Consider the following 27,637-nt stretch of genomic DNA (forward strand, 5'->3'; position numbering starts at 1 on the left):
AGAGCATTGTTGTTGACCTCATTAAACTCCTTCAGTTGGTAAGGGGACTTTTTTTTTCTTTTTAAAGCTGTTGCCCCATCATTCACCGTGCAAGACGTACGTGCAGTTGCGATTAAGGGAATACTTGATGAACGTGATAAAATTCAGCCGCTGAAAGTTTATTGAAATCAGCTGAAAGGGTGTCCACTTGCTGAAAGCCGGTAATAAACATTCATCTGGCTCGTGGCTTGACCGCGTGTGTACGTGGGGGCATACACGTCCCGTCCTGCATGGCAAACGCAGAGCCCGTGAGCAACAAATCCCGATGCTTAAAAAAAAAGAGAGAGAATTTTAAAAAAAAAAATACTTCGGATCTTCTGTTTTCCAATTATTGATGCACGTAATATCCTGAGCTTTTGTTTTGTTTTTTTCCGCCTCGTTATGTCGACTCGCCCTCTCTTCTCGCTTATCAACGGGAGGCTGTGATGTCATCACCCAGCTTCCCGGAGAGAGGGAGGGAGCGAAGGCGTGAGCGGGCTCGCGGGGAGACTGGCTGCTTCCAGACCAGCTAACGCTCGAAAACAAGCGACAGCTGTGCTGTAGCTTAGCTAGCTGCTGTCCCCCTCAACCCCCATCTTAAAGAAAAAAAAAAACAAAAGGAAAAAAAGAAGCACACGACTCGGGTCTATTCTCTTATTACAACTCTGAATGTGTGCAGCTAAAACACTGCGCCTTTTGCACTGACTCGAGCCTTTTATGCAACCCATCCTGCTCGCCAGGCACGACGATGTCCGACGCTAACACTACTTCTACAGACAACAACGGAGACTCGGGGCTAAACGGTAAGCTAAATCCTAACCAAACTGCTCAACTGTGACAGCTACCCGGTCTATATTCTTTCTAAAATAATTTCTGGATGTTTTTATAGTAGGTTTATTGCAGGGCTAACCAGTAATTTTGTATGCTTATGTATTTTTTTTCACGGCGAAGCTGCCTACAAGGGGACGGTTTACAGAACGGTATGTTCCGTGTGTTTATTGACACTGTTTGGGCCAATGGTGTTTTAGTTGTACGCGCGATTGACAGGATCCTAAGCCAATCAGCGATTGGTAGGTAGAACGTAGACGTGGGGTTTAAGCTTTGTCAACAAGGCTAGATCGAAAAAGTTCAAAGTGGCAAAAATGGGGAAATGCATTTTGGTAATTTAACCTGAATCGTTCGTGTCGTGGAAAGTAGCAAAAATAAATTTAGAAGACTTAAGTACTGTCTTTAAGATTTTCGTTTGCTTGGATTTTTGAGGTTACTTCTGTCGTTCATGTAACTTTTTTCCCGTCGACATAAGTTTTTGTTGATAAGCGGAATTAAAACTTAATATTCTTTCCTTTTTTTCCCCTCTGGTTTTCATCTGCTTTAATTTATTCTGCCAAATGTCTGTTTAAACATTTGCACTTTGTTTTTTTTTTCTAAACTTTAGTTTCGTAGTTTATTAACTAAGTCCATTGGTATTTATAGAAAGATATGAAATAAATATTTTACTTAAGACCATTGTTTGCATTGAAATCAGAATACTTTATTAATCCCAAGGGCGAATTGTTTTGTTACAGATGTTCATTTATACAAATATGGAAAATCTCTAAATATATAAAAAAAAATTCCAAAAAATACCCAAAAAAATTAAGTAAAACTAATGTTAAATTAAAATTAAATGTCCCAAAGTTAAACTAATGTTATGTACAGTATAGATGTGATATTATAAGTGGAAAAACACCTAGGTTTCATCAGGAGCATTTATAAAGTTTGATTTCCTGTGTTTGAATGAGTCTTTTGCTGAACTTGCCTCTATGGCTCTCCATCTTGTGCCTAACAGCTACAAGGGTGTGAAGGATTGTCCAGTATTGACCGCAACTTGGCTAGCATCCCTCTGTCTAAAACATGCCCTTAAAGGTGGTGTGATTAGAACGCTGACACTCCGGCTTACTTACTTGAGGAGGGGCTCTGCCTAGACAGCTTTTGTGATTCAAGTTTTACAACATAAATAGCATGCAATGACTTGGCATGCCATTTTTGGCCACAACGACAAGGGGACAGACCTTATACACATGACGAAAGAAATTGGTTGGGGAGGTGAGGAGTATGATACAAGAGGCAGCATGTAAGAACACAGAGGCTGCTTAATTTTAAGCCAAAGTCTGCTGGATAGGAAACAAACTTTCCAGCTGGTTTTCACACACACACATCATTTTGAACAACCAGTGGAGATTAGCTGCTTCTAAAAAAGGCTAGAAAATTGCCAGTTTTTGGTCACTGGATGGTAAATGTATTCCACCCGAGTTCATGGCAGACATTTTTAATATATATATTAGAGATGGCACGATACCACTTTTTTATGTCCGATACCGATATCATAAATTTGGATATCTGCCGATACCGATATGAATCCGATATAGTGTTTTTTAACCAACAAAACTGTTTTTTAAATTATCTTGCTGCATTTTGCAAGTCTGCAAGTTCATACTCAAGTTTAAAACAACAACTACACTAAAGCTATTCTGTTATACCTGTATACAAAAAAAATATTTCATAGTTCAGCAATACTGATCAATCTAATAAACTTAAACCTACACCATCCTCCCTATTCTGGTATTTTAAAGAGTACTTAGTGTAAATATTAAGCAACCTAACTAATAGGGTTCCAACTCCCAGCAACAACAAAAATAAATAAATAAAAAATAGGGAACCACCCCTCACGCTCCACCTCATGATGCTTAATCGACGTAATCAACCTTAATTTGATGCAGTGCGAAAAAAAATGCACAGAAATCAATTATTTTTCAAGAAATATTAAATAGATTCAACATCTTTCTTCAACAAAATTGCAGACTGCACAGATGGTACCTTCCCAAAGTAAAAAGTACTATAGCTTACTAGGGTATATATTAGACTTAATAGTCACTATATACAGTAATTGACTTCTATTCATTTTACATCAAATTAAAACTTTGGGTGTCAGATAATTATTTATTAAAAGCTAGACATTTTAAATGAGAATAAGAAAGAAAAGTATGTCTTTGTGCCCCCTTTTCCCTGTTCATGCCCTATCGGCCCCCCTGGCTAAACTTTGCAAGATCCGCCCCTGCACAGTTGCCAGCGTCAGCTACGTAGAAAAAGATCCTCGAGTAGAAAGTAAGATTAAATAAATTCTAACAACAGCTTATCAAGCTTAAACGTTCTGCTGTTGTTCAGCCGCTGGTTTCCTCTTTCTGGTGCAAAGTGGGCCAAAAACAAACAAGAGAGACGGACTCGTGACAGAAAAGCCGATCAGCTGATCATTAAGCAGTTTCATGATTGAAGTAGCAGCCGGAGAGCGAGAGGCAGTCGCTCGTTAAGCTTAACGCAGGAATGCTTTACAAACATTCAGAGATGGACTTACACACTTGCTTTACTTCTCTCGGGGATAACTTTGTCGGAGATGAAATGCCGGGTTGCTAGCGAAGCTCCAAATGCTATCCAGACCACCGACAGGTCCCGCATGCCACAGCCGCTCTATCACGTGATGCATACTGCTCCGACGTGCTAACGTTCTGAGGTGAGTTACGGCGTGTTGCAAGTTTTGTGAGGTGCTTTCGTGATATTTAATGGATCGGATTACATTTTTTATTTTTCTCCGATATCCGATCCAGTAATTTAGGTCAGTATCGGACCGATACCGATACGTAATATCGGATCGGTCCATCTCTAATATATATGAAACAGCCTGTTGAATATCATCTGCCCAAATTAGAAGATCAAAAAGAAAAAAATGTGGATCTTAGTGCATGTACTGTTTGTGTTGTCACAGAAAAACCTGTGACACACCTATAAGGACAGCTAGCCCTTGTGCTTATCACAAGGGAGAGGCCAGCAGTGCACTTTGTAATCTGATTCTTTTTAGGTGTTTTCTCACTCACACCAGTGTCATAAATATAGTTATGTAATCCCAGGGGTCTTGAGTCCCAACATGCGACCATGGATAAGCTTTAGCCTTAACATCATGTCTCACCCCTATGAACCCCACCAACAGCTGATGGCTGGGCTGGGCCAGAATGTTCGGATGCATCAGCACCATGGTAACGTGGTTTTAGTCCACAGAGTGGAGACAATGGCCTGTCAACAGCAGCTTGGCTTGCAGTCCACCGTGTAATCTGCAGGATGAGTGTGAGTGCTGAGTCGAGGCCTGTTAAGAGGGGGGGAGGGGTGTGTGTGTGTGTGTGTGTGTGGGGGGGCTGCACCCTTTGCTTTTAACTGACCTGTTGTCTATGAAATTCTATGCCACATGGTGTTTACATACTGTAATGGTAATATTTATGAGGACTTCTCCTCCTTTTTTTTTTGGTGGAGTAGGAGGAGAAAGTGTTTTAAAGCTGCGTAAAGATTCCCCCCACCCCCTTCTCAAAATTCTAGACTTGGGTAATCTGCCCCCCTCTAAATTTGTAACTCATCTCTGACATGCTGTACTCTTTAGTTACCAGTTCATGTCAGACATCACGTACAAATGGGGACAGCGTCATATATCACAGCCACAGCACATACTGTACACTAGGTGCTCTTTCACCACAGGGCTGTGAAAATGACATTACTTTTTAACTTCTTCAACTGCCAGTTTTGGGCGCCCAGCTTGTCTCTTTCCAGGAAATTCCCCTCAGGAAGTGATTGTTGACATGCTCTGTCTTTGTTGTCTTGCATGTTTTTGCTTGGATTTCCTAGTAAAGGCCGCTTTACCTTAATCAGAGGGAATGCTGTGGCTTTGTCACACCCTGTACCAGCCATAAAACAAAAGGCAAATATTGTGACAGGTCGTGGCAGGATAACAACAGGTGCAATTTATCATCTGAATAACCAGTCAGATGCCAGCTGAGAGTAATGTCTTCCAAGGCTCCAGCTAAAACTTTGCCGCTTTCCCTAGTAGTTCAAGGAATCTGTCACCCTGTGGGTGGCAAAGAGACTTCTGTTGTCATAACAGACATAAATCGGTCAAATTCTGACTAATGTATGTAGACATGCAAAACTCAAAGATTTAAAAAAAAAAAAGAATAAATAATAATAATCAGTGGCTTTAAAGACTTCCCCGTGTCTATGGGGGAAGGCCTCCCAGACCTGACGTATAAGCACTTTCCTGATGACTTGATGGACTCAAATGGTCATTTCAGGTCACACTTGTTGTAAGTTTTGGTCACTCACAGCCCTGGACCTCGTTCAGACATCTCTATTTAAATTATTATAATAATATCTTTTTGATGATGGTTACTTGTTCTACACTTTTACTTAGTACATATGGGAAAAAATGTTATGTCATTATAAAACCATTCTTTGCGTATGTTACTGTGCTTTCCATATTATCATGATTGTGGAGATAAATTATGATTTGAACAGGTTCTACAGGCTTATAGAGTGGGAAATTTGAAAGCTTACAGTTGATTCACTTCCTCTTTTTAAAAATGTAGATGATGAAAAATTAAAGCCATCGATAACTCCACAGTTTCGATGGTTATCGAAACTGTGGAGGAGAAGGGAAACAGTTTTCCCTTCTCCTCAGGTTAAGAGCCTTGGTGTCATCCTGGACAGTTCGCTTTCCTATAAATCTCACATCAATAATCTCACCCGTTCTGCAATTCTCTTTTGCATGGTCTCCCCCAAAAATCCCTCCATAAGCTTCAACTGGTTCAGAACTCTGCTGCTCGCATTATCACCAGAACCCCCTCCTACCAGCACATCACCCCTGTTCTTCAGGAACTTCACTGGCTCCCTGTGAAATTCCGGATAATTTTCAAACTTCTTCTGCTCACCTTCAAGGCCATTCATAACCTCGCTCCTCCTTACCTTTCTGACCTGTTAACCACCACCTGTTCTGCCCGTTCACTTCGTTCTTCTTCTTCTATCCAGCTTGCTGTACCTTCCTTCCGCCTCACCACCATGGGAAGCAGAGCTTTCAGCTGCTCTGCTCCCAGGCTGTGGAACTCTCTGCCCCCAGAAATAAGAAACACTGGTTCTCTCCCCCAGTTTAAATCCCAACTCAAAACTCATCTGTTCAAATCTGCATATTCACTGTGAATCCACTGTTTGTTAATTTTATCTTGTGCTTTTATTTTATTGTTCTTATTCTGCAATTGTTTTACTAAGTGTTTTATCCTATTGTAAAGTGTCCTTGGGTGACTTGAAAGGCACTCATAAATAAAATGTATTATTATTAGAACTGTATTTAATATGAGATTTCCTTTTAACAACTCTCATTTTTCTATATGAGGCTAATTAGGAGAGAGTTGATAGCTGTATGCTTCTATCAACACACAGTGAGTTGGTAACAAATAGTGTTTACGGTTTAGAACAAAACATAAATTTTTAATGGATAAAAAATGTTCTGGGGCATTAGGTATACCCATATATGATATATACTTTTATGGCTTGAATGCAATTCAAGCCCACACCAGACTTCCAGGTTTTTCCTGCAACTGTAACTTGAGAGCAGGTGAACTACCCCCATCCCATTTGAACAAAACTTCAACTATCCATTGTTGTTTATCTCTACGAGCAAAAAAAATTTGACAGTGGTCTGCTCTTTTTTTCTCTCCTGCTCTCTATTGTGTGGTCAGACCTGCTGAGCTGTTTCCTCATGGAGAGCCTGCTTGAGGTTCCTCTTTAGCTCTGTGCAAGCCAGTAACGGGTATAAACAAGTTTACTTAGAACCAGCAACAACTCGAAACTCATTACTGGGCACGGCAGTGAGTTTCAAAGCCTAAGAATGCTTAACTTTAATCAGGATAGTTAATGACCTATCCCGCACAGCTCTAGGATCTGGCCTGTTAACTGCAACCCATCAAGGTTTAGGGTTGGGTTTTATTTCATTCACAAGCTAAAAAGGCACATTGTTGGAAATTTACATTTTAAACATGTCCTGTCATTGTGTCTGGTTCGTTTGTTTGTTTTAAAGTCTGTAATTATTTTATAAAAAGTGGTGGATGTTAACTTTTTAAAAAACAATTTGGTTAACTGTTTGATAACCTGAATACTTGTTTTCAAGTCCATGCACAGGGAAGCATGTGCACGCGTCTCCCTTTTTGAAAAGCAATGCAAAATTTAATCTAATCTTTAGCTTAACACATGTCCATAGAGTCAACTGGATTTCTAAAAATAGAAGCTGGCTCATGTTTATACAAGAAGATTTAAGATAACAATGGTTCTCTTATCACAATATAAACAATCTTTTTGTTTGTAATTCTAATAGAAAGAAAAGATCCAAGAATATTTTACTGTTATTTTTTTGCAAATAAGTAAAAGACCAACAAATGGAAAGTAAATGGTGTTTCTTGAACTATAACTTTGGCCATTTAAACTCAAAGTTCTTGTAAATTCAGAAGCCGCTAGTTTTCTATCTGCTTGTTGCAAGAACACATTTTATGAGAGATTACAGTTAGCCTAGCAGCAAAACTCTTCTCTGTTTGAGTGAAGATGTTTTAAAATGAAGCTTTAACTCACATCAGAAAGAAACAAATACTGAATAATATTTCTGTGTTTTCTCCCTCAGGGTCCTGGGTGGAGTTGGAGATGAACAGAAATCACCAAGCCCAGTCATTGTCAACAGTTGACTCTGTTTCGGGCCTGCTGCCGCTCCCTCAGGTGGAGGAAGAGGAGGCCATAGTGGGAGGCTTGGAGCATGTCCCATCCTCTTCTTCAATCCACAACGGAGACATGGAAAAGATCCTTTTGGATGCCCAGCATGAATCAAGCCGCAGCAACTCGTCCTGTGACAGGTACTTTTATGAACAAACATCGCTCAAGCTCCTCCGTATATCTCTAACCTATTCAGTTTATTCTTAACAACAAAGTTTCATTTTTAGTGCAAATATTAAAACTTTCAGAATAAAACCAGCTTAGTTGCAAAGCTTCCTGTATTCCCAGATCTGTTTGACATTAAACACAGATTAGGACACGGGAGTTTAATCACGATCAAGAGTCAAGAAAGTCTGGTTCATAAAGGCCTGTATTTATAGAAGATTTAGTCACATGAGGAAGTTGATTCCTCTCCAGCTTTTTCCTGTGATTTTTCTCTCAGTGTAAAGCTACATGCTTCAGAAATGCAGATTTAAAAAAATAAAAGAAAATTATTTTTTGCTAAAGCCATATGAATTGCTAAAATAAATTTATGCATATTTATGTTCTTATTACGTATTATTCTTAGAAGTTAAAAACTGGAAACAGTTATCTTAAATTGCACAATTGAAGCCCTTTTTACACTAACCTAACAGGCAGCATGTATTAGCAAGTCAAATGCCTCTGAAGTAATACTGGGTTTTGGCTATGATGACCTTATTTTCACCTGATTCTTACCAGTGACATGCTATGACAGGGAATAGTACTCGATGAAGTGTTAGCTCACTGTGCTAACAGCCTATCAGATGTGATATCTTCAGGGCACAGTGTAAACACACCTGTCACCTGACTAGCATGATGGTGTTAAACCAGAAACTATGCTGCACTTTTTTTTTTTTTCTTCTATTGTTTTTCCTGGCATATATTTATTTACAAAACCAGCTTTTATCTGTGCATTTTGGTGTGAAAACCCTACAACCCTTGAGAAAATTGCTTTTAGGCTCCATTAAGACTTTGTGCAACATAAAAACTCTTACAAGGTGTTAAATACTGGGCAGTTTGCTTCTAAAAGCTCGTTGGGAGCGGCTTCTCTGTCACAATAAATCAGATTCAATTCAGAGTTGAAAGGGTCTCAGTCGACTTGCTTCTTCTTTCCTTAGCAGACTTCACAATTTATCTGGCATGTAAGCAACAAACTGACCCTTTGCCCCACAGCCACATCGTGTGCTTGTGTGTAATGCTCAAAACTGTGATAAAAGGGACCTTATCAGTCCGCTGTCAGCAAGTCACCTGAGCACGATTTCAGATATTTGAGCTGAGAGCAGTGTATCAGCAAACCGCTCAGAAATGATCAGGGACACAAGCACTTGACATATATTTTGTCATAACACTCTCAGAGCAAGGCTGGTGTCATTTTGCTCAGAGGCAATTAGGCAAGTGTTTTCTTTACTTATCTTTCTGAGATGCTTTGCACACATTTCATCAGAGGGGTCAGAGTGAAGGAAGAGCAGCACTTTAAAGGACTTCTAACTCATAGCCAATAAATACAAGCTACAAGTTGGCATTTTAATCCTGTTATTCATATTAAGTGATTCATTTGTTTAATATTTCACAGATCCATGATGACGATGCATTTATAGTGCTTGTGGTACGGCAAGGCGGATGTGCTGTGGAATAGGCTTTAGTGGTATTTGTTTATAGATTGTGTGAAGTACACTTTAATATTGCAATACCACCCAAACCTGGGGGCTTTTTTCTACCCCAAGGTTAAAATAATATAGGGAGCCTTCATTTTTGGATTTTGTTGTCTTGGGTCATACGATCCAGTCCAGCCTAGTGTTGCAATGTAAACTAATGCATAAAGACTGTGTATTGCTGTGTGTCAGATCAATTTGATAAGGATCCGCCAGCTGGTACTGGTACAATAAATGCTGATATTAAAGTAATATTTTTTCTGTATATAGAACACATTACCACAGCATATATGCGCTTTTGTACTGCTTTGATAACTGGTGACGCAAAAACATGTACATCACTTGTTCACTTTAAAGTTACATGAGGGAATTGTCAAATTATTATTGTTGTTGTTGTTGTTGTTATTATTATTATTATTATTATTATTATTATTATTATTATTATTATTATTATTATAATATATATATATATTTTTTTTTTTAAACCACAGCCCCCCACGACCTCACTCTCCCCAGGATGAGGGTCAGATCATCTTTGACGCGGAAAGAAGAGACAGCCAGGTAAGACGTAAGCATATGTATGCCTATCATATGCTTCATCAGTCTGTTGCCATGGCAGCTTCAACCACTGGCCCTGGAGGGGCATGAAAGCCGTTGCCTGCCTTTAGTTTCCATGGAGATGGCTGCCACACCCAGTGTGTATTTCTGTATCGTCTGCACAGCCTGTCATCAGCATTATAGTTTTACTTATGTGTTTTCCTGGTGTCAGACATCTGAAAACATGGCGTGCACATGCTCAAATATTCCAAACAAGTCTCGTTTGTCCTGACAGACAGGTTGTGAGGGTCCTAAAGGCTGCAGGCTTTTATTGCTAAACTACATGTTTTTATGCCTTTAGTCTGAAGAGGATGTCTTGGACAAGGAGAAGGACATGGACATCTTGATGAAGGACGCAGATTGGGTTGCAGACTGGTCTAGTCGACCGGAAAACATTCCCCCCAAGTAAGTCTGAACTCTGTAAACATCAGCCTTCTGCGTGCAAATGATCATGCTCAGCTGCTTGTTTGTGCAGAGAAAGGAAATGATCATTATGGTAATAAAGTCACTCTAAAGAACAAATACGAAGCCAGCTGCTATAAGGTGTCAGCTCTGATGCTGGAATAAAAACTATATATTACTTAAACCCTTGAAAACCTAAAGGTTTCTGTAATGTATCTCAGATAAATGTGCACGACATCTGTGATACAACCTAAGATCTCATGCATACATGACACATCTCTTTTAATTGGTACCAGCTTCGAAAATGCTGTGGGATTAAAACTAGTTGATTAATCACTTAGTTTTCTTCACATCACAGTGTTTTTCAAATTGCTACTTTTCTCCAACACGCGAGGTGTTTTAAGGTGTGCAGGTATAAAACAAAGAAAAGGTGCAAACTCTTACCCAGAAAGAGCTTGCTTGCTTCATATGTGACTGAAAGTTATGTTTACAGCTATATTTACCTTTTATTGAGAGGCATTAGGTTATGAAGCAACTGTTCTGCATCTATAATGCGTGTGTTTTTAAACAGGGAATTTCATTTCCGGCACCCCCGACGCTCAGTAACGCTCAGTATGAGGAAGACTGGGGCCATGAAGAAAGGAGGCATTTTCTCTGCCGAGTTCCTCAAAGTCTTCATCCCCTCGCTGCTGCTATCACACATCCTCGCTCTGGGGCTGGGGTAAGAATCAAACACCACAGATCACCTGTGCAGCGTGTGTTATGTCTAAAGCAAGACTGACAGTAGTTAGTGAAATTTGCTCAACTGATTTATTGATTTATTTTTTTAAATGTATGTCAAAAAAGGATAAAATCTTTAAAAAAAAAAAAAACATGTTGTTGTACATAACCCCAGCAGGGGGAGCTGTATAACCACAGACGAACATCAGCTGCAACCACTCTTTTGTATGTTGGCAGAACAGCTGCAGACTAAAAGGCTGCACACCTGCTGCTTCATAGTGACACTCCCAGGGGTTCCATGTGATAACACATGGTACAATAATCTTGGCTCCCCAGTCAGACACAATCATTACACAGCATTAATACTTCAGACATCATTTGCTGAACATGATGTGGTATTCAGTGGGAGATATTAACGAACCAATCATATTGGGGGGGGGGGAGAATATGTCTGCTGGGCATTTGCATTCAAACTAAAGGGTTGGTTTTAGAGCGAAATGTATCCAATGCAAAACAGTATTTAGCATTAAATCTGCAGATTAAGCAGTCATTGTGGCTTGGCAGTCTCCAGGAGTTGCTTTGGGAAGTTGTTTAAAGCAGTAACTAAGTAACGTTATTATAATGGGACCCTTGAAAGCTATAGTTCTAGCACTGTCATCTACCTTCCCCATAGAGTTCAATTCAGTTTGACTTATGTAACACCAGTAGTTTTCAGTCTCGTGTGCAGCTGCTTGTTTCATATAAACTGGCTCTCCCAAGTTTGGAACCACTGGTTTAATGTCCACTTACTTTCAATGGATTCATTGAAAGGTGACAGAGTAATTGAGGTACCCCTACCTCAGATCAGGCTTTAGGCACCTTGCCTAGCTCATTGATTAAACCACCACACCCAGTCGTGTTTAACGTCATTTACCTTCTTTTCAGGGTCTACATTGGCAAGAGGCTGACCATGCCACCCACCAGCTCTTTATGAGAATGAACATGAAGAAAAGTGCCTCAGAAGTGGGCAAGCGTCAGAGGAAGTTTTTCTGTCGTGAGAAGAATGCTTGTCTCTCCTTCCTGTCCTGCTTGCCCCTATTACCCCTCCTAAACCCTGAGATATGACATGTTCTCAGGCAAAGTGCATCCTCTTCCTCCTCAGCCTCCCCTCCTTCCTGCCTCTTGTTTTGTTTTTGTTTTTTTTCTTGATCTACTGTTCTTACTGTCTGTTGATACTCCCCCTACTCTTGACCTCCCCAATATCTTTCACTAATTTGCATAAACTTTTCAGAAATGAAGGTCATATTTCCTTTTCCTCATCAGTTGGAATGTTTATAATGCATGGGTTTCCAGGGAGGGTTGCAGCATCAAACCAAACTCTTCTTCTACACATGCTGTTTTAGTCCCCTTTTGACTAACTGACAAGGAGGGAGGACTGTTATAGAACTGACCAGAGATTGTGCCACCTGCAGGTGTAGCCCAGTACTCTACCTTGGAAGCAAATTCAGACTTGGCTACGCAGACTAAAAATGTGACCATGCCTTTTTCAGAGTAGCCATTTTATTTAGATTATTATTATTTTTTTTTAAATAATTTATTTTGTAATGATGGTGGTTTACTGAGAAGTTTTAAATAATGAAAGGCGTTTCCACAGAGGCCAACCCATACCGCAAGCTCTCATGAAATTCACTGGAGGAGTCTGGCTCTGTCTGCCGTTAGATTTATGTGACAATATGCAGTTATGTGCATACGATTGCATATTTTGCTTGGTGACAGGAACTGGAATACAGGTTGTAGATGGAAAGGCAGGCAGCGCGTCCCATTCGGTGTGTACACGAACAGTATTTTACATACACCAATATGGTTGGGTAACAGTGGTGTATGTTTCAGGAAAGGTTCATCTGTCTGTCCAAACTGTGAGCGTCCAAGTTGTCCTTTCAGTGAGCCTCCTGGTTTCTGCGGAGCATAACTGATCATTTCCTGCATGTGTGGTGTTTTTTTTTTTTTTTTTTTTTTAACTCTAGACTGGGCTGGACTTTACGCGATTATAGTTTCAAATTAGTGCACGCGTTGTATTGTTCAAAGGTTCGATACCAAAAGGCCTAAAAGTGAGATTTTGATTTGAGATTAAAAAAGAAGTTAGACATTTTCTTTGAGAACATTTTTGAGTGTTTAGAGGATATCTCATGAAACAAGTTACTTTTATACATGGAAATTTACTTCCAAAGATTTTAGAGCCATTAAGGAAAATGATACAGCCAGCCGTGCTTCCTGACACTCCAACAGGTTTGCCAAAACAAAAAACGAGGAGAATTAACTTGACGCTGCAGATGAAGGGATCAATTTGGATAGGCAGAAGGTACCCAGTGGTTCTCAATCTATCTCTCTTTCGTGATGCTGCAGCAGCTTCTGACTGACTGGAGGAAAGTTTGTGTAAACACAGGCTCTAATGTTAGGACGGCTGTAGCATGCATGGAAAACTTTATCTCTGAAGCTGATCAGTTTGTCTGAGCCAACCTGGGTCCAGATGACTTGAAGTCAGTTAGCGTTTCTGCAGAGTTGATTTGGAGTCGATATGCACTCCACCTGCAGTAAATGTTTTTTATTTTGTAATTATTTTTAGTCATCGAGGAGTAAGCTGAGTGCTTTTAAGTTTTCTTCCCCTTATCCACTTGCTCCGAGTCTACTCTGTTGATGTTCGCGTATCAGCATATAGCACCACAATGAGTTCCTGTAAGTCGCCACACAACACGTTTGCTTTAGCTTGACCGTTTCTTCCCGTTTATGACACAAAGTCAAGCATAAATGCAAAATGTTAACAAGGACTTGTTCCCTTTTCAAAAATGAATTTCATTGTGAAATTTTACGGTACAAAAGAATAACATACAAAATCTTAAAGGATACGGGGACAGTAAAATTTGACTCCTCATCATGCATACAAGCTGATTCAAAGACTGGCTAAGAACCACTTGCGGGGTGTGGATGTTCTCGTTTCAGCCACAGAGATACTAATGTTTTTCTTTCTGCCTATGTTTGTATGTGCAGCATTTGAAAGTGGTAATCCTTCTCTCCTGTGTAGTTTGTTTTTGAAATGTTTTTGTTTTTTTTCTCCTCTCTTGGTGTTGGACAAAGATTGTGAACGCACAGGAGTCATGTTGGACCTGGATCATGATTTAAAGTGTGAAAACAAAAGACCTCCATTGTTGATGGCAGGGCCTAATGTGAATAGAAATGGAAGGAGCTGAAAGACTCGTGGTATGAAAGTGTTTATTGTAATGCTACATTTGCTTTAATCTCTTTTTTCCCCACTACATTGGAGAAGATAATGGACATTTTCGTCATTAAAGATTACCTGAATGAAGCAATATGATTGTATTGTACTTTTTCTTTATCTTGAAAGTTGACAACCTGAAGTTTAAATTTTATTTTCGGAAAGAGGAACCACCTTGCAGTTCTTACAAACCTCAACTGAATATTCAGATAATTTTCAACTGCTTTGTTTTGATGTTGGCTTTGCAATATTTAAATTAATCTTTTGAAGCTGTTTAAAGTAGTCTAATCACCCAGTCACATGGCAGCAACCTACTGCATTTAGCCTGTACATATGATCAGGACCTGCTGAAGTATAAACTGAGGATCAGACTGCGGAAGACAGGCGATTTAAGTAACTTAAACCAGATGGGCTGGTCACAGTATCTCCGAAACTACTGAGCTATTGAACAGTTTTTACAACCAAGGCAGGTAGAAGGGCATATCTGAATGCACAATGTATTGAACCTTGAAGTGGATAGACTACAAAAAATCTATACCAGAAGTTTGGAAAAATGTTGGCTGGTTTGAGTCTTGATCTCTGCTGTGATGTTTGGATGGAAGGGTCAAAATATAGCGTAAACAACATGAAAACGTGGACCTGCCTTGAAGTTTCAGGTGTAATGGTGTGATGCTATAATACCAGCCTTGGTATTTGGTGAGCATCATGTAAATGTCACGTCTTACCTGAGTATTGTTGCCGACCATTTCCATCCCTTTATGACCACAGTTTTCCCATCTTTTGATGGCTGCTTTTAGAAGGATAACGCAACAAAACTCACGTAATCTCAAGTTGTTGAACATGACTATGAGCTCACTTTACCCAAATGGCCTCCGCAGCCTATCAGATCTCAATCCAATTGAGTATCTTTAAGATGTGATGGAATGGGAGTTTCCCACCTTTGATGTGCAGCTCACAAATCTAAAGCAACTGTGTGATGCCATCATGGGGAATGTTTCATTGCCTTGTTGAACCTGTGCCAGGAATTAGGGTAGTTGTGAATTCAAAAGGGTGTCCAACCTGGTATTAGGTCTACCTAATGAATTGGCTGTGAGTGTATATTTTTAACTTCAGAGGACTCAACTTTGCTTGTCTTATTTGTAAGAATAAATTCTAGCTAGAGTTTGATTTTCCTCTGACTTACTGTACTTCCATAGACAGCTACTATGAAAAGTCCACAGCTATTACTTTGCAATCCAGTCCAAAAACTGTGCTTTCCTGATGAGTTAGCACACGTAACTAAGACCTGGGGCATCAAGCTTCTCTGGAAATTCCTTTGAGCTCTTGACCATTACAGTGTTAATATTCTCAGAGCAGAGAAAGAAATGTGGCTGAGGTTGCCTTTTAAGAGATAATGAAATGCCCCAAACTCAAATTTCAGTTAACATTTTGGTAAATTATACATTTAAATGCTTTTGGAATGTCTCTCCTTGTTTTTAAATGTGCATACCTGTCTATTAAAAGTCTTACCAATCAGAAGATATTATTTCTTTTATTTTTCTTCTTTGAAACATCATCTGGATATTTTAGCTGCACAAAGCAGAAGCAGGAAGACCTTCCGGTTTGATTTTAGTGATTAGAAACAGTCCCATAGGACCCCTGAAGAACACAACTATAAAAGCTTGAAGCTCTGCTCTCAAGTGGGAGGTATTCTGCAACAGTTTCAACAATCTTTTCCTCAGTAGTTTAGATAATACCACAGTCAGGGTACATGAACCTCATAATCTTATCCATCTGTTTGTTTAAACTGCTTCAGTGATGTCAGATGACCAGCAGTGAATATCATCAGCCATCACGAGGTTTAAATGTAAGAGATCAGTTTTAGTTCTAAAAATAATCAATCAAAATTCAGAGTTTGAATGCGCTAGTCAGTTGCGGCCTTTCTCTGCAGAGTATGTTTTCTCTTCTCACAGTTCAAAGCCAGTTAGCTTAATGAGTGATTCTAAACCGACCTTGGGCATGAGCCTGCGTGGCTGTCTTGCCCAGTGGCAGCTGGGATATGTTCCAGGCCGACATGACTTTCAAGGATAAAGTAGGTTTAGCTAATGGATGGCTGCATTTCTTTGATCAGGGCACTTAGTTACTGTAATGAGCTTCTGAATGACTTAGAATAACCTAATTGACATAAAGTAACTTAAGTAGTAAACATACAGAAGTGCACTTAGCCCACTTAATCAGTTTAACATCTGGGAAATTTACTAGTTGTATTTACTGGTTGTAAAGGGAAGCTGCTATTCTGCAAAATTCCTACTGATCTGTGATGCAAAGACATTTGATTCTCCAGACTCTGGTTCATGATCAGCTGATTGAGAGTCAGGATCTGGTTTCAAACTCCAGCAAGAAGATGCTTACACACAGACTGTGTATGGCATCTCCTGTAATGAAGCAAAAGTGTCAAAAGTAACACAAGAGAAGATCATCTCATCCTGCACACTTTATGAAACACAAAACGGGATGATGTGGCACTCTACAGGTTTCTAAGGGATATTTTGGTCAACCTGTAGAAATACCAGAAGTTTGGATAATCCAAAGTAGCAGAAAACCCCCCACACAGAATAATCACAGACAATAAAATAATTGATCTGAAGGCAGCCTCATCCACCTCAACCCAATAATGCTTCCACCGGTCCTCCTCCATCTTCCCTATATGGAACCTCAGCACACCTGTTCCTAGCCAATCCGGACACAGTGTGACACATAGCCCCTCCCACTGCAGCTGATGGCGTTACCATGGGTTACAGGGTGGTGGCCAGCTCCATCTCTCCCTCTTGTAAGGAGACTTTCTTCCCCTTCTTCTCAGGATTCAGCAGAATACACTGCAGCAGCACACAAAGATACTGAAACAGAACAAAACACAGCCCAACAGGTTTGATCAGGGTGCCTGTTCCTGCTTGTTTCCATCAGTAACTCATTTCCACTCATTTCCCACTTCCAACTGAAATTACCTTTTGTACTTATTGTAAGCATTTTTATTTTCTTATTTTGAAAAGGAAAAAGGTCTTCAGTAAGCAGAAGGCTCCTTTAAGTATCTGAATTGTCTGATCTTATTTATGTTCATATACTGATACGAAGGGGATTTCCTTCGAGTGGTGGGGTCCCCTCCTGATCCCACCCACTGATATTGGTCTAGAGTATTGTTAGGCTTACAATGCCCCAAACTCCCAAATAAAAACACAGACAGAATCAGAGGTGGAATGTAACTTATTAAAGTACGTTACTAAAGTAAAGTTTTAATGTACTTGTGTTTTATTGAAGTATTTCCTTGTTAAAACTTATCATTTTATTTAAATAGGATTACGAGATTAACGTCTCAGAGACATCAATGGGTTGTTGCGTATGATTCTGCTGATAAGCAAAGAATAAGCAAAGAATAACGTTCAGTGACCGAAAAGCACAATTTTGCTTACTTCAATCTACAATTCATTAAAAAACAACAACAAAAGACCTCTATTACATCAGTGTCTGTGCCTCTTCAGTGTAAGATATCAACCTGGCTGCTAGGCTAACATTTTAATGGTATTTGTACAGTAGATGAAAATTTTTAAAAAATGAATTCTCTTCACATAACCCTTGTAACTTCCTTCTACTGGAATAATATTTTCCACTGGAATAATATTTTCCTGTGTAAGTTGCAGAAGTTCTGTTGTAGCAGAAAAACAATGAGTGTTGAACTTTATGGAGACATTTTGAATGATTCCATAGACACAGAGTCAACCAGTCCCCCCAGACCTTCCAGCTTCTCTGATTTCATTTGGACTTTTCTAAACCTACTTCATTACACTGATGCTGGAAACCATGTCATTTGTAGAGAAAACTATGCAAAATCAGGCAGCAGATTCTTCGCCTGTGCTTTTCTTTTTATGATAAATTAGCACCAGCTCAGTGATGACCCATGCTCAGTGATTTGGGTTTCCTGAAAAGTCTAGGTTTCCATTCCTCCCCCATAGTATCAAACTGGCTGCCCTCAAAACTGACAAAGTGCTGTGTAAATTGAACTGAACAGGGCTAATAATCTAATCCAATAAGTATGTTTTGGTTGGAGCAGCCGATTCCAGAATCCACTCGTACTGCTGATCTCCCTGCTTGTCCTACATTTGTTACTGGATGCCAGAGCCGTGCCCTTCCTGTCCAGAGACCAGACTCTCCCTGTGCCTCTTCCAACTGTTTATCGGGCACCCCGCCAACTTTCCCTTCTAATTATCTAACGCTGCCCCCCCACCCCCCGCCCCTTGCTCTGCTCTCAGCAGGGGACTTTTTTTTTTTAGTGTAAAGACAGTTCAGGATAAAGGCAGGAGGTGTACAGGTGTCAGGGCACACTCTTGGCCTTCAGGTGTGGCTGTACCCCAGGCATGTTCACCTTTCAGAAGCCACTGCTGGCATTCAGAAATCAGACTTTGCCATCTTCCTGCAGGAATGACCACCCGCCCACACACACACACACACACACACACTGCAGCCCTCTGGGAGAGGGAATAGTAGCAGGAAAGCCATTTGCTGCCCACCACGTTGTTATGGAAACTGCGCGGACACGGACTCTTGTGCAGGAGAGCTTTTGTCTGTCATGCTTGAAGTCAGGAATCAACAATGTGTTATTAGAATCAGCTGTTACAGCCTGATCTTATTGATCACCATGCAACACTGATTTATTTATACCTCAAACACATCTGTTCTCTGTAAGGCTCATCTGCAAATGTTCTTTATAACCCTTCACTTAACCTCTAGCAACACATATAAAGGTCATATATATAAATCTGCACAGGCTACCTGACTGTTTTTCATGTGACTTCACTTGGTGAGTTAAGTATGATATTTTTAAACCACACAATGTCCCGGTGTTGAGCTAAGCCACACTTTATAAACCACACTTTAGTCATGCGCTTGCGTTATCTATAATTACATTTATGACTCTTTGTAGTGTTAAAGCGTTTGTTGCTGTGTTGGTCGGGAGAAAGAAAGGTCTTTATGAAAGAAAAGTTATTACTTTTATGTATTGTTTTCCAATGTCCACAAACAGCATTACAAGGCTATTTATAGGTAAGTAATTACTGTACATACTGACATCTAATATTTAACCATGGGAGTTCTACGTATGGCAAGTACCCTATGCTAACCCCCACCCTGTGTTTTGGAAGAAAATACTAAATAACTTTTTTTTTGGAAGAAATTTAAACTGCTTGTTTATTTGTTTGTTAGAGTCATCACCAAAAACCTCAGAAAACAATTTTCAAGACAGCACAGCGTTAGGGGATTAAACCTCAGAGGATTAACCCCTTAAGTGCTGATTTGGAATTGGACTACCCAATGTGAGGCAAAGGACATTGGGCACAAGAATCCTGCATTCATTTTAGTCATTGTAGTGGTAGGTGGCCCCCGACAAATACCCAGAACAATGGGCTTTCAGGAGAACCAGGTTACATACTAATACATACTGACGATGATTTAAACCAAAGGTTTTACATTTGATTTCACTCCTTAGACCTGTTGATACTGACAGCTGCTACTTTTTCAGTACAGAGATATGCTGAGTTTTGAGCTAATAGCTCTTTGGGAATCACCTTGTTGGTGCAGAACTTTTTGTGCCAGTGTTTTCTTTGGCATTTTTCCTACATTCAGATGAAGAAATAGGAACAAAGTAGGTTTTTTTTATGACAAGTTGTTAGTAACAAAGTATTTAAAAATGCAATTTAAACTTGGTTCTTTGCTGAGTTGTCTGTGATGTGTAGACACTGGTTCATCTATTAAGAATGATTCAATATTTTTCAGTGCTTCAGTGATTCAGAAGTCTGAAAATGGTCAAGTACGAGGACTGGACTGAAAAGGAGTGGAAAAATAGACAATGTCTAAAGAAGTATTTTGGAAGAACTTCAGAAATCATGGCTCTATCTATCTATCTATCTATCTATCTATCTATCTATCTATCTATCTATCTATCTGTCTGTCCGTCCGTCCGTCCGTCCGTCCGTCCGTCCGTCCGTCCGTCCGTCCGTCTATCAGTATTAAGCTTTTAGTACAGTGTAGCTGCAGATTGATCATAAAAAAATGCAGTAAGCGAACCAGGCTGTCAGTCTCATGCATCAAATGAATGTGGTAAAAGACAATCTGAAAACATGCTGAGTATGGAAAGTTTAACACAAAGTTTTGCACTGCAGATTTTGCAGGGGTAATAATCGATATAATAATATTGGGGTTATTGTAGGTGCAGCATTTTCTTACAAATGTGACCGTGTCTCTGGCATTGGGTTTGATACCAAAACATGCCAACTGGAAGAAAATCATGTTATGATCATTTCCAGGCAGAGTGGTGCGAAGAGTAAAACTTAAATCCAAGCGGAAAAGACAGCAGGAACTGTTATTTTGATTTCCTCTAGTTTAAGTTCCTTCAACACAGGACACTGATGATACCTTAAGACACCTTTTGCAAAACTATGCACAATACTTCAACTATGGTTCTCTACAACTCTGCATCGTATTTATCTGTTTAGCTGTTGGGATATTTGAGCTTCCAACAGAGAATTAGCTATGTGCAGTTTGAATAAAACATTACAGGCCAGTTTTATAGAACAATAATATCATCCCTTTCTAACAGATTCACCTTAGTGAAGGATGTGTAACTTATATCTAATGGCTTAATATAGGTTTGATAAAGTATTTTCTTTTTTTCATCACATTATGAAATTTCAACCAACAGCTGAATCACAAGGCTGAAGTTGTGGCAGAGCTGAGAAAGCCATCATTACCCTTGCGTTAAAGGTGAGAAATTGGTAGTTTCGAAACAAAACGTGGAATTCTATCTTTTCTTAATTGAAATTGTATTCCTCTATATGGTTCTGGTTAGTTTTGAAGGGGTGGGTCTTACATGGAAAATATGATGTCACACACTCTACGTACATTACGTTGCTTGGGGCTGCCATATGTCCTGTAGGAAGTGGTAAAAGTAAAAGAAACAGATAAAAGACAAACTAAATAAATAATAACAGCTCAAATCATTTAAGTAACTTGTAATACAAGGGAGAGAGCGTCCACATGTCCCCACTTCCTTTCCCCTTAAGTGGCTGAACTTTATGATTTGACTACAAATCAAATGGAAGCTGGAGTTGAAACTTGAGCAAGTGCTGGACACACCTGAGGGGTGTGTGTGTGTGTGTGTGTGTGTGTGTGTGTGTGTGTTGGAGCCCGGGGTGTGGTGCTGAAGGGACAGCTATCCTCATTGTTGGACTGGGTGTGACTTTGAGGAACTCTCCATGGTGCTGGGCCATTCTTGACCTCAAACATCCGACAGAGACGCCCTGCAGAGACATTTAAAGACTGCACGCCACGCTTTAATTATTACATTACACAGCTCTCTGGCGGGCAGGACAGCTGCGAGGACACTGTCTCCGGGTTAAATAGAGCTACAGCGAACAAGTCTTCAGTTTGGACAAGTGAGAGCGCAATATTTCCGGACATTCAGCTGTGATGCGCTCCCGATAGTGCCAGTCTGGACGGTTTCATTCGGGCTACAGGTAATCCCTCATTGGGAAACATCCTCCTCCTCCACCCTATAGGATCTCTTTGTGACAAAGCCAGACTTTAGGTCTCTCCCTCATATGCTGATTTATAACTCAAACAGCTGTGGGCAAGGAGCTAATTTAGACTCATGAGTAAGCAAATCAGAATTGTTGCTGATCTGTGGCGGAATCACTGACAAGCAATATAGCAGAAGGCTGTCTCACATCTTTCCCTAATATCAGATATTACGTGGATTCATTTTGCACTTCTCTCTCCACCGTGAGAGTGTGTGTGTATCTTTTTTTTCTCGAGCAGCATTAGCTTTACTGATTTTTTCCAGCTTTGGTCACAGTGCGACCACCTGCGATTGAAAACCGGCAAAGGCGGTGGCTGTCCAAGCGTACAGCGCTGAGGGAAGGGGAAAAAACCGGACAACACAACAAGCTGAGACTCCGAGCATCTGTGCAGCTACACACCGCTAAACCCAATCACAACCAACCGCCTGGAAGGGATGTCGACCGCCGGGGAAATGCCAGCTTTCTTTCAGAGGATGGGCTCCGAGAGCCCGGCCAGGCCCAGGCAGAAATTCTGTGGCGTGTTCTGTCCAGTGGAAGGTTCCTCGGACAGCAAGACGCTGGACTTTGATGCACTCTCGGCGTGCAGGGGCAGGAGTGACGGGCGAGTCATTGACCGACAGACCGACATCTCCCAGCCGAGGAAGGTAGAGATAAGGGAGAGCACAGGGAAAGAGGCTCTGCAGAATCTCGATGATAAACGGGTAATTTTCTCCGATTTTGCATGCCGATTGTGTATATTTTACACCTCTCCTTCCCAGTCTTCCTCCTTTTGTCTTTCTTTCTCTACATTTATCATTCCAGCTCTCATTTATTTCATCCAACATTCAGCTTTTTGCACACACCCGCGCCATTTTTCATCTACAATCGCATCAGTCACAGAGCCTTTGCCACTTAGCAGAGTTTGTTTAAGCATACACATCCAGTTTATGCCAGACAACTTGCCATGACTACATTTCCCAGAAAGCACTATGATGTAACAGAGTCGCTGGCCCTCAGTTAGAGGGCCCACCATGCAGAAATGCCAGAGGGAGTGGCTCTGTTAGTCAGAGTCCTTAACAGCACAGTGCAGCTGGCTGTTGGTGAAGGAAACACTGTTAACAGGTCTGCACGAGAAAGAAAAAATAAACATATGTGTCATCTACCATGGCATGATTTAAATAGGAGGCACACCTTTGTGAACACATCAGCCTGGTTGCTTTTGCAAGGTGATGCAGGGTTGGACCATTGCAGCATTACTGCCCTTGAGATCTCTCGTTCTTTTAACAGCAGAACTGAGTTGATGGACAGGCTCAACCTGACCTGCATGACTTGCAGGAAAATCTATCACGTCTTTTACTGCTGCTTCAAGCAGTTATTCAGGTTTTAGTGATTGGTGGTCAACCCACATCTGTACTTCCTTTACTTAATACTCAAGCACTCAGGATGCTGTTAAAAGCTTTGGGCGTTGGTGTTGAGCCCTTTTATCATGTTACATATTGATCGGAAGCATTCGCCACACAACCCACTCCCTACTCTCTTCCATCTCTTCAAGTCATATATGATTAGTTAGTTGCTCTTCACTTTTCTGATGTGAGAGCTTACTTCACAAACACAGACTTCACAGACTTAATTGATGTGATCTTCAATATCAGTGATGTCATTATTACAGGAGATGCATTTCAGCGTTGCGTTCTTCAAAAGCAAGCTGACATTTTAGGACTGTGGTGGATAAAATGCGACACAACAGCGCTGCAGTGCATGTTTACTCAGCTATTGTGTGTAAATGTGGGTTCGCTGCACTCGCAATTTCTAGTTTTACTTCTGCTCCACTCAATTTCAGAGGCACACACTGCACTTTGTAACCCACACCATTTATTGTACACTTATTGTAAAGTAAGCTTTACAGACTTAATTAATAACACGTTAAGATAAAACTCTATTGAATTCATGTAAATGTACATGATTTTTTAGCACTGATTTCCAGCTCCATGTTTGAATCCATGGACTCTACTAGAGTAGGTTTGCACAAGTCACAATTTAGAATAATCCTTCTCTATCTCATATTAAACCTTTGTGCAGATCCTCTGTCTGAAACAAGGCATGTAACTCCCTTTAGCCTCCTTTTAAACCAGCATTCCTCTGATTGGCGATCAGTGGTAAACAGAAGGTTTGAAAAGCAGGTAGGTGAAGCTGTTTGCCTAAGATCACCATATTTTGGATAACAACTCTCTATGATGTCATACGGAGCCAAGAGCATAAAAAACTGTCTGAAACATGTTGTTAGAGCAGTCTGAAGCCTGAGCTTTTGTCTCATGGGGATTACATGTACTTACATAACATGTAAACTCATTATGTTAAACTTTGGCCCTCTTTAATATGGCTATTCAAATTAAGAAAATAAGAAAAACTGAGTTTGTGACTGAATTGACAACTTTTACTGTGGTTTTACAGACATTTATATAACAAATGAACTTTAGATAGCAATTTCTTGCCTTAAGGACTTTGTTTGCAGTTGTTTTTTAATGCACCTTGGGCAATCTGATTACATGCGGATGGCTAAGAGGCATCACTGTTTACAACTGTTTATCACATGTCTCCAAGGCTTCTGTACATATTTCACAACCGGCTTCGTCACTTCCACTGGAAGGTTAAAGGACACTGTCCCTTTTCTCTCCCTTGCACATTAAGAAAACAAAGTAATGGTTATAGCAGCTGTTGAGACTGGCAGGAAAATGTCATCCGTGTCCATGGCATTAAAAAAAAGAAACACCACATGCTGCACTAATGACATATTTTCCTGTTACATCCTTGTCAGGGACACATCAAGACAAAAGCATTACAGACTACTTTGGTAAGTCCTGTGGCTGATCAGCTGCACATCATGATGTGAATCTACTGTTCCACAAAGAATCCTTATGCCTAGCGGAAGACCGTGGAGGCCATGCTTTAAGCGTATACACCAAATTTGGACCCTAACATTTGGATGTCACAGCAGAAGTCGAGGCTTATCAGTCAAGGCAACATTTTTTAATCTTCCATTGTTTAATTTTAGTAAGCCAAACTGTAGCTTTACCTTCCAGTTCTTAGCTGGCAGAAGCAGCGTGGTCTTCTGCTTTAAAGTTTGATGCGTTCTTCTCAGATCTCTGATTTTTTTTTCTGTTTTTGGACTATTCTCTGTAAACCCTGGAGATGGGTTTGTGGGAGTGAGCAGTTTTCTTAATGCCGATACCATCCTGTCTGGCACCAACAATCAAAGTCACAAAGTCACTTAAATCACCTTTCTTTCTCATCCTGATGCTCGGTTTGAACTTCAGCAGGTCATCTTGACCATGTCAACATGCCTCAGTGGGTTGACTTGCTGCCATGTAATCAGCTGATTATATATTTGAGTGAACAAGCAACCGAACAGGTTTACCTAATAAAGTGTCTAATGAGTGTATATTTGCTGCTGTCTACTAATAATCTTATTTCCCAGAATGCATTTTAAAATCAGGTGTAAACACAGACATAAAAACTACAAACGGTTTTCAAACTTTGGTCTTAAAGGAACTGTGTCAGTTCAAATACATATTTTTTCTATTTATAAATAAGCACAAAACAAAATTTAGCGGAGAGCCTCTGAGTACAAAATATATCTGGTTAAGCTCAATTGACTACTTTTGGTAATCTTACACTGCTTTAACCTGTTATAGATAAATAATAAAGTTAACTGTGTACTGAGGAAGAACATTTTAAAAATGAAAGCAGAGTTTATCACATTTCTTTTACTATGAAGTGAAGTCTTCTCGATCGGTCTTTGATTAAAAATAAAAATGCAAACACTAAGTAAATCTCGAACAATGTCGGACTATTTTGTCTGTCAGCATTTGCCAAACACACAAAAGGCCAAATTTCCATTCCCGTGATTCCAGGTTTACCCATTTCTCAAATAGTGCTGTAATCCCAACTTGTATTGAGAACCATTCAAGTTGATCAGATCTGGAAACAGGTGAAATCACGTCACCCTGCCTGAGCCTGAGCTCTTGCTCGCTCTAATAACACCCCCACCTTCAGACACACAGCAGATAATATGAGGTAAGATGGCTGCTGGCTGTTTCTTCATTTGTTCCTTCGGTGGATGTTTGCAGGCTGCACTCCCTGCTTGCCTGCCTTCCCTAATCCGGCGAAAGCAATTGATGGCATTAGTGTGCTTCTCTGCTGTCAATGGAGCAGGGCGAGGCTCTGCGCATGCTCCGTGGGGTTCTTTTATTGGGAAGAGGCTCTCGAGCGGTCCCTCCCTCCCCTCTTGTCTGACTCCGTCTGGGAAGGAACGGTTTGGTGCATCGGCGGAGACCGGGAGGCTGCCAGGATCCGGAGTTGAGCGATAGTTTGATTCTTCACGTCTGTGGCCTCCTGCAGATCACCCGTGTCTGTGTAGTCTTCCCCCCTATTTATCTTCATCACCATCATCCTCACTACAGCCCGGCAGCCAGCGGTAATCCGTCCCGTTTGCATTTCTAGCGGTCTGCGGCGCACACGAAACACCGGTGAAGATGTCTGGCTACCAAGGCAAAAAGAACATTCCCCGCATCACAGTGAGTGCTCGGGTGTTTTCACGTTTGGAGTGGCAGTGAGTGGGTCCAGCCTGGCTGGTGTGGGCCTGCGGGGTGTGTTTGCAGGATGTCACCGGGGCGGCATGGTCCCTGCGCCGCTGCGCTCCTCGACGATCCAGGGCAATGGCGCAAGAGTTGATCTCCTAAAAGAAATTCCAAAATAAAATAAAAGCGTTTTGTAGATGGTTTTCTGTTTCGCTGTGAGATCGAAAGCACACGAGGGTCGAGAAATCAGTGAGGCCAGCGATAGTATGGTGAGGCTGAAATTTTCGTGTTTTTATTTATTTATTTATTTTTTTGCAGCATCTTTGCGACAAGTGCTTATGTCCGGATAAACCCGAGCTCTCGCTTTACATTAGAGTATCCATTGTTTGTGCACATTCACGCCACCCCTGCATTTCTTCTTCCGTGCCATGCATGACAGTTGAGATTTCACGCCGGTGGTCTTTGTTAGACTGTGTCTGGTGGCCGGGTATCACTGCACACCAACTGGTGGAGCAAATGCTTCCCTGCATCCGCTCCACGGCTCAGTACCCGGCTGTTTCTTTTAACCTTAGCGTCTTTTCCTTTTTTAAAGCCATCCTTGATATATATATATATATCTATATATATATATCTCTATATTTAGAGATATATATATATATATAGCCGTTTAGAAGGCACAAAAGGCTTTAAGATACATTCAGTGTGTCATTGTGGAGCAGATTATTTCCCCGAATTCATAGCGAAGCTGCAGGGATGTGGTGCTTCAATGGAAAGTGGAGAATAGGGAGGGGATGGGAGGGGAGCCAGGGAAGGGAGGGGACAGTGGGTCCTATTTCCTTCCATGCCTGTCTTTCAGCTGTGTAATGAAGGGAAGATGCATATAGGCAGAGCTGATCAGGGAGGAGGTCACTGCCTTTTCATCCTGATGTCAATGAGCTGAAACAATGGTGAAGAGTGACCCAGAAGAGCCTGTTTGAAAGCCATACAGATGGATCTGCACCTTCTAATTGTGGACTTACTAAACAAAGCATTCAAGCAGCAGGATATGAAGCATCATTATCCTGTTATCTAGCAGGCCCACGCTCCCCAAAGGTTTCACCAAGCTAGGAAAACCTCTTCAGTCTGAGGAGATCATAGCACAAGCATGATTATGGTCACGGGTTGTCTCTGAGATATGTGCTGATTAGTAGATTATAAGAATTGTTTTATTCA

At 40.7% G+C, this 27,637-nt stretch overlaps 2 protein-coding genes across 3 annotated transcripts in view; both read left to right on the plus strand.

Moving 5' to 3' along the window:
* Window positions 1–701: 701 nt before the first annotated feature.
* bnip3lb (BCL2 interacting protein 3 like b) lies at window positions 702–15,640 on the plus strand. Its single transcript, XM_085359655.1, has 6 exons — window positions 702–821; window positions 7,538–7,763; window positions 9,788–9,857; window positions 10,195–10,298; window positions 10,867–11,016; window positions 11,940–15,640. The coding sequence occupies exons 1-6, from the start codon at window positions 767–769 to the stop codon at window positions 11,986–11,988; spliced, it is 654 nt and encodes a 217-aa protein (XP_085215781.1). The 5' UTR covers window positions 702–766; the 3' UTR covers window positions 11,989–15,640.
* Window positions 15,641–22,303: 6,663 nt separating this feature from the next.
* The window catches only part of dpysl2b (dihydropyrimidinase like 2b), a 30,440-nt gene continuing 25,106 nt past the window's right edge, over window positions 22,304–27,637 (plus strand). The window contains exon 1 of one of the 2 annotated variants that reach the window (XM_085359657.1): window positions 22,304–22,570. In XM_085359657.1, coding sequence (XP_085215783.1) covers window positions 22,304–22,570 — 267 coding nt within the window. Of the gene's footprint in view, window positions 22,571–26,155; window positions 26,423–27,637 lie in introns of those variants that run through there. The other variant, XM_085359656.1, reaches the window with a different exon arrangement.

The sequence above is a fragment of the Diplotaxodon limnothrissa genome, linkage group LG7 (genome assembly GCF_057381915.1).
Source record: "Diplotaxodon limnothrissa isolate DT_005_m linkage group LG7, D_limnothrissa_male_GT1.1, whole genome shotgun sequence".
In the NCBI taxonomy this organism is placed as follows: domain Eukaryota; kingdom Metazoa; phylum Chordata; class Actinopteri; order Cichliformes; family Cichlidae; genus Diplotaxodon; species Diplotaxodon limnothrissa.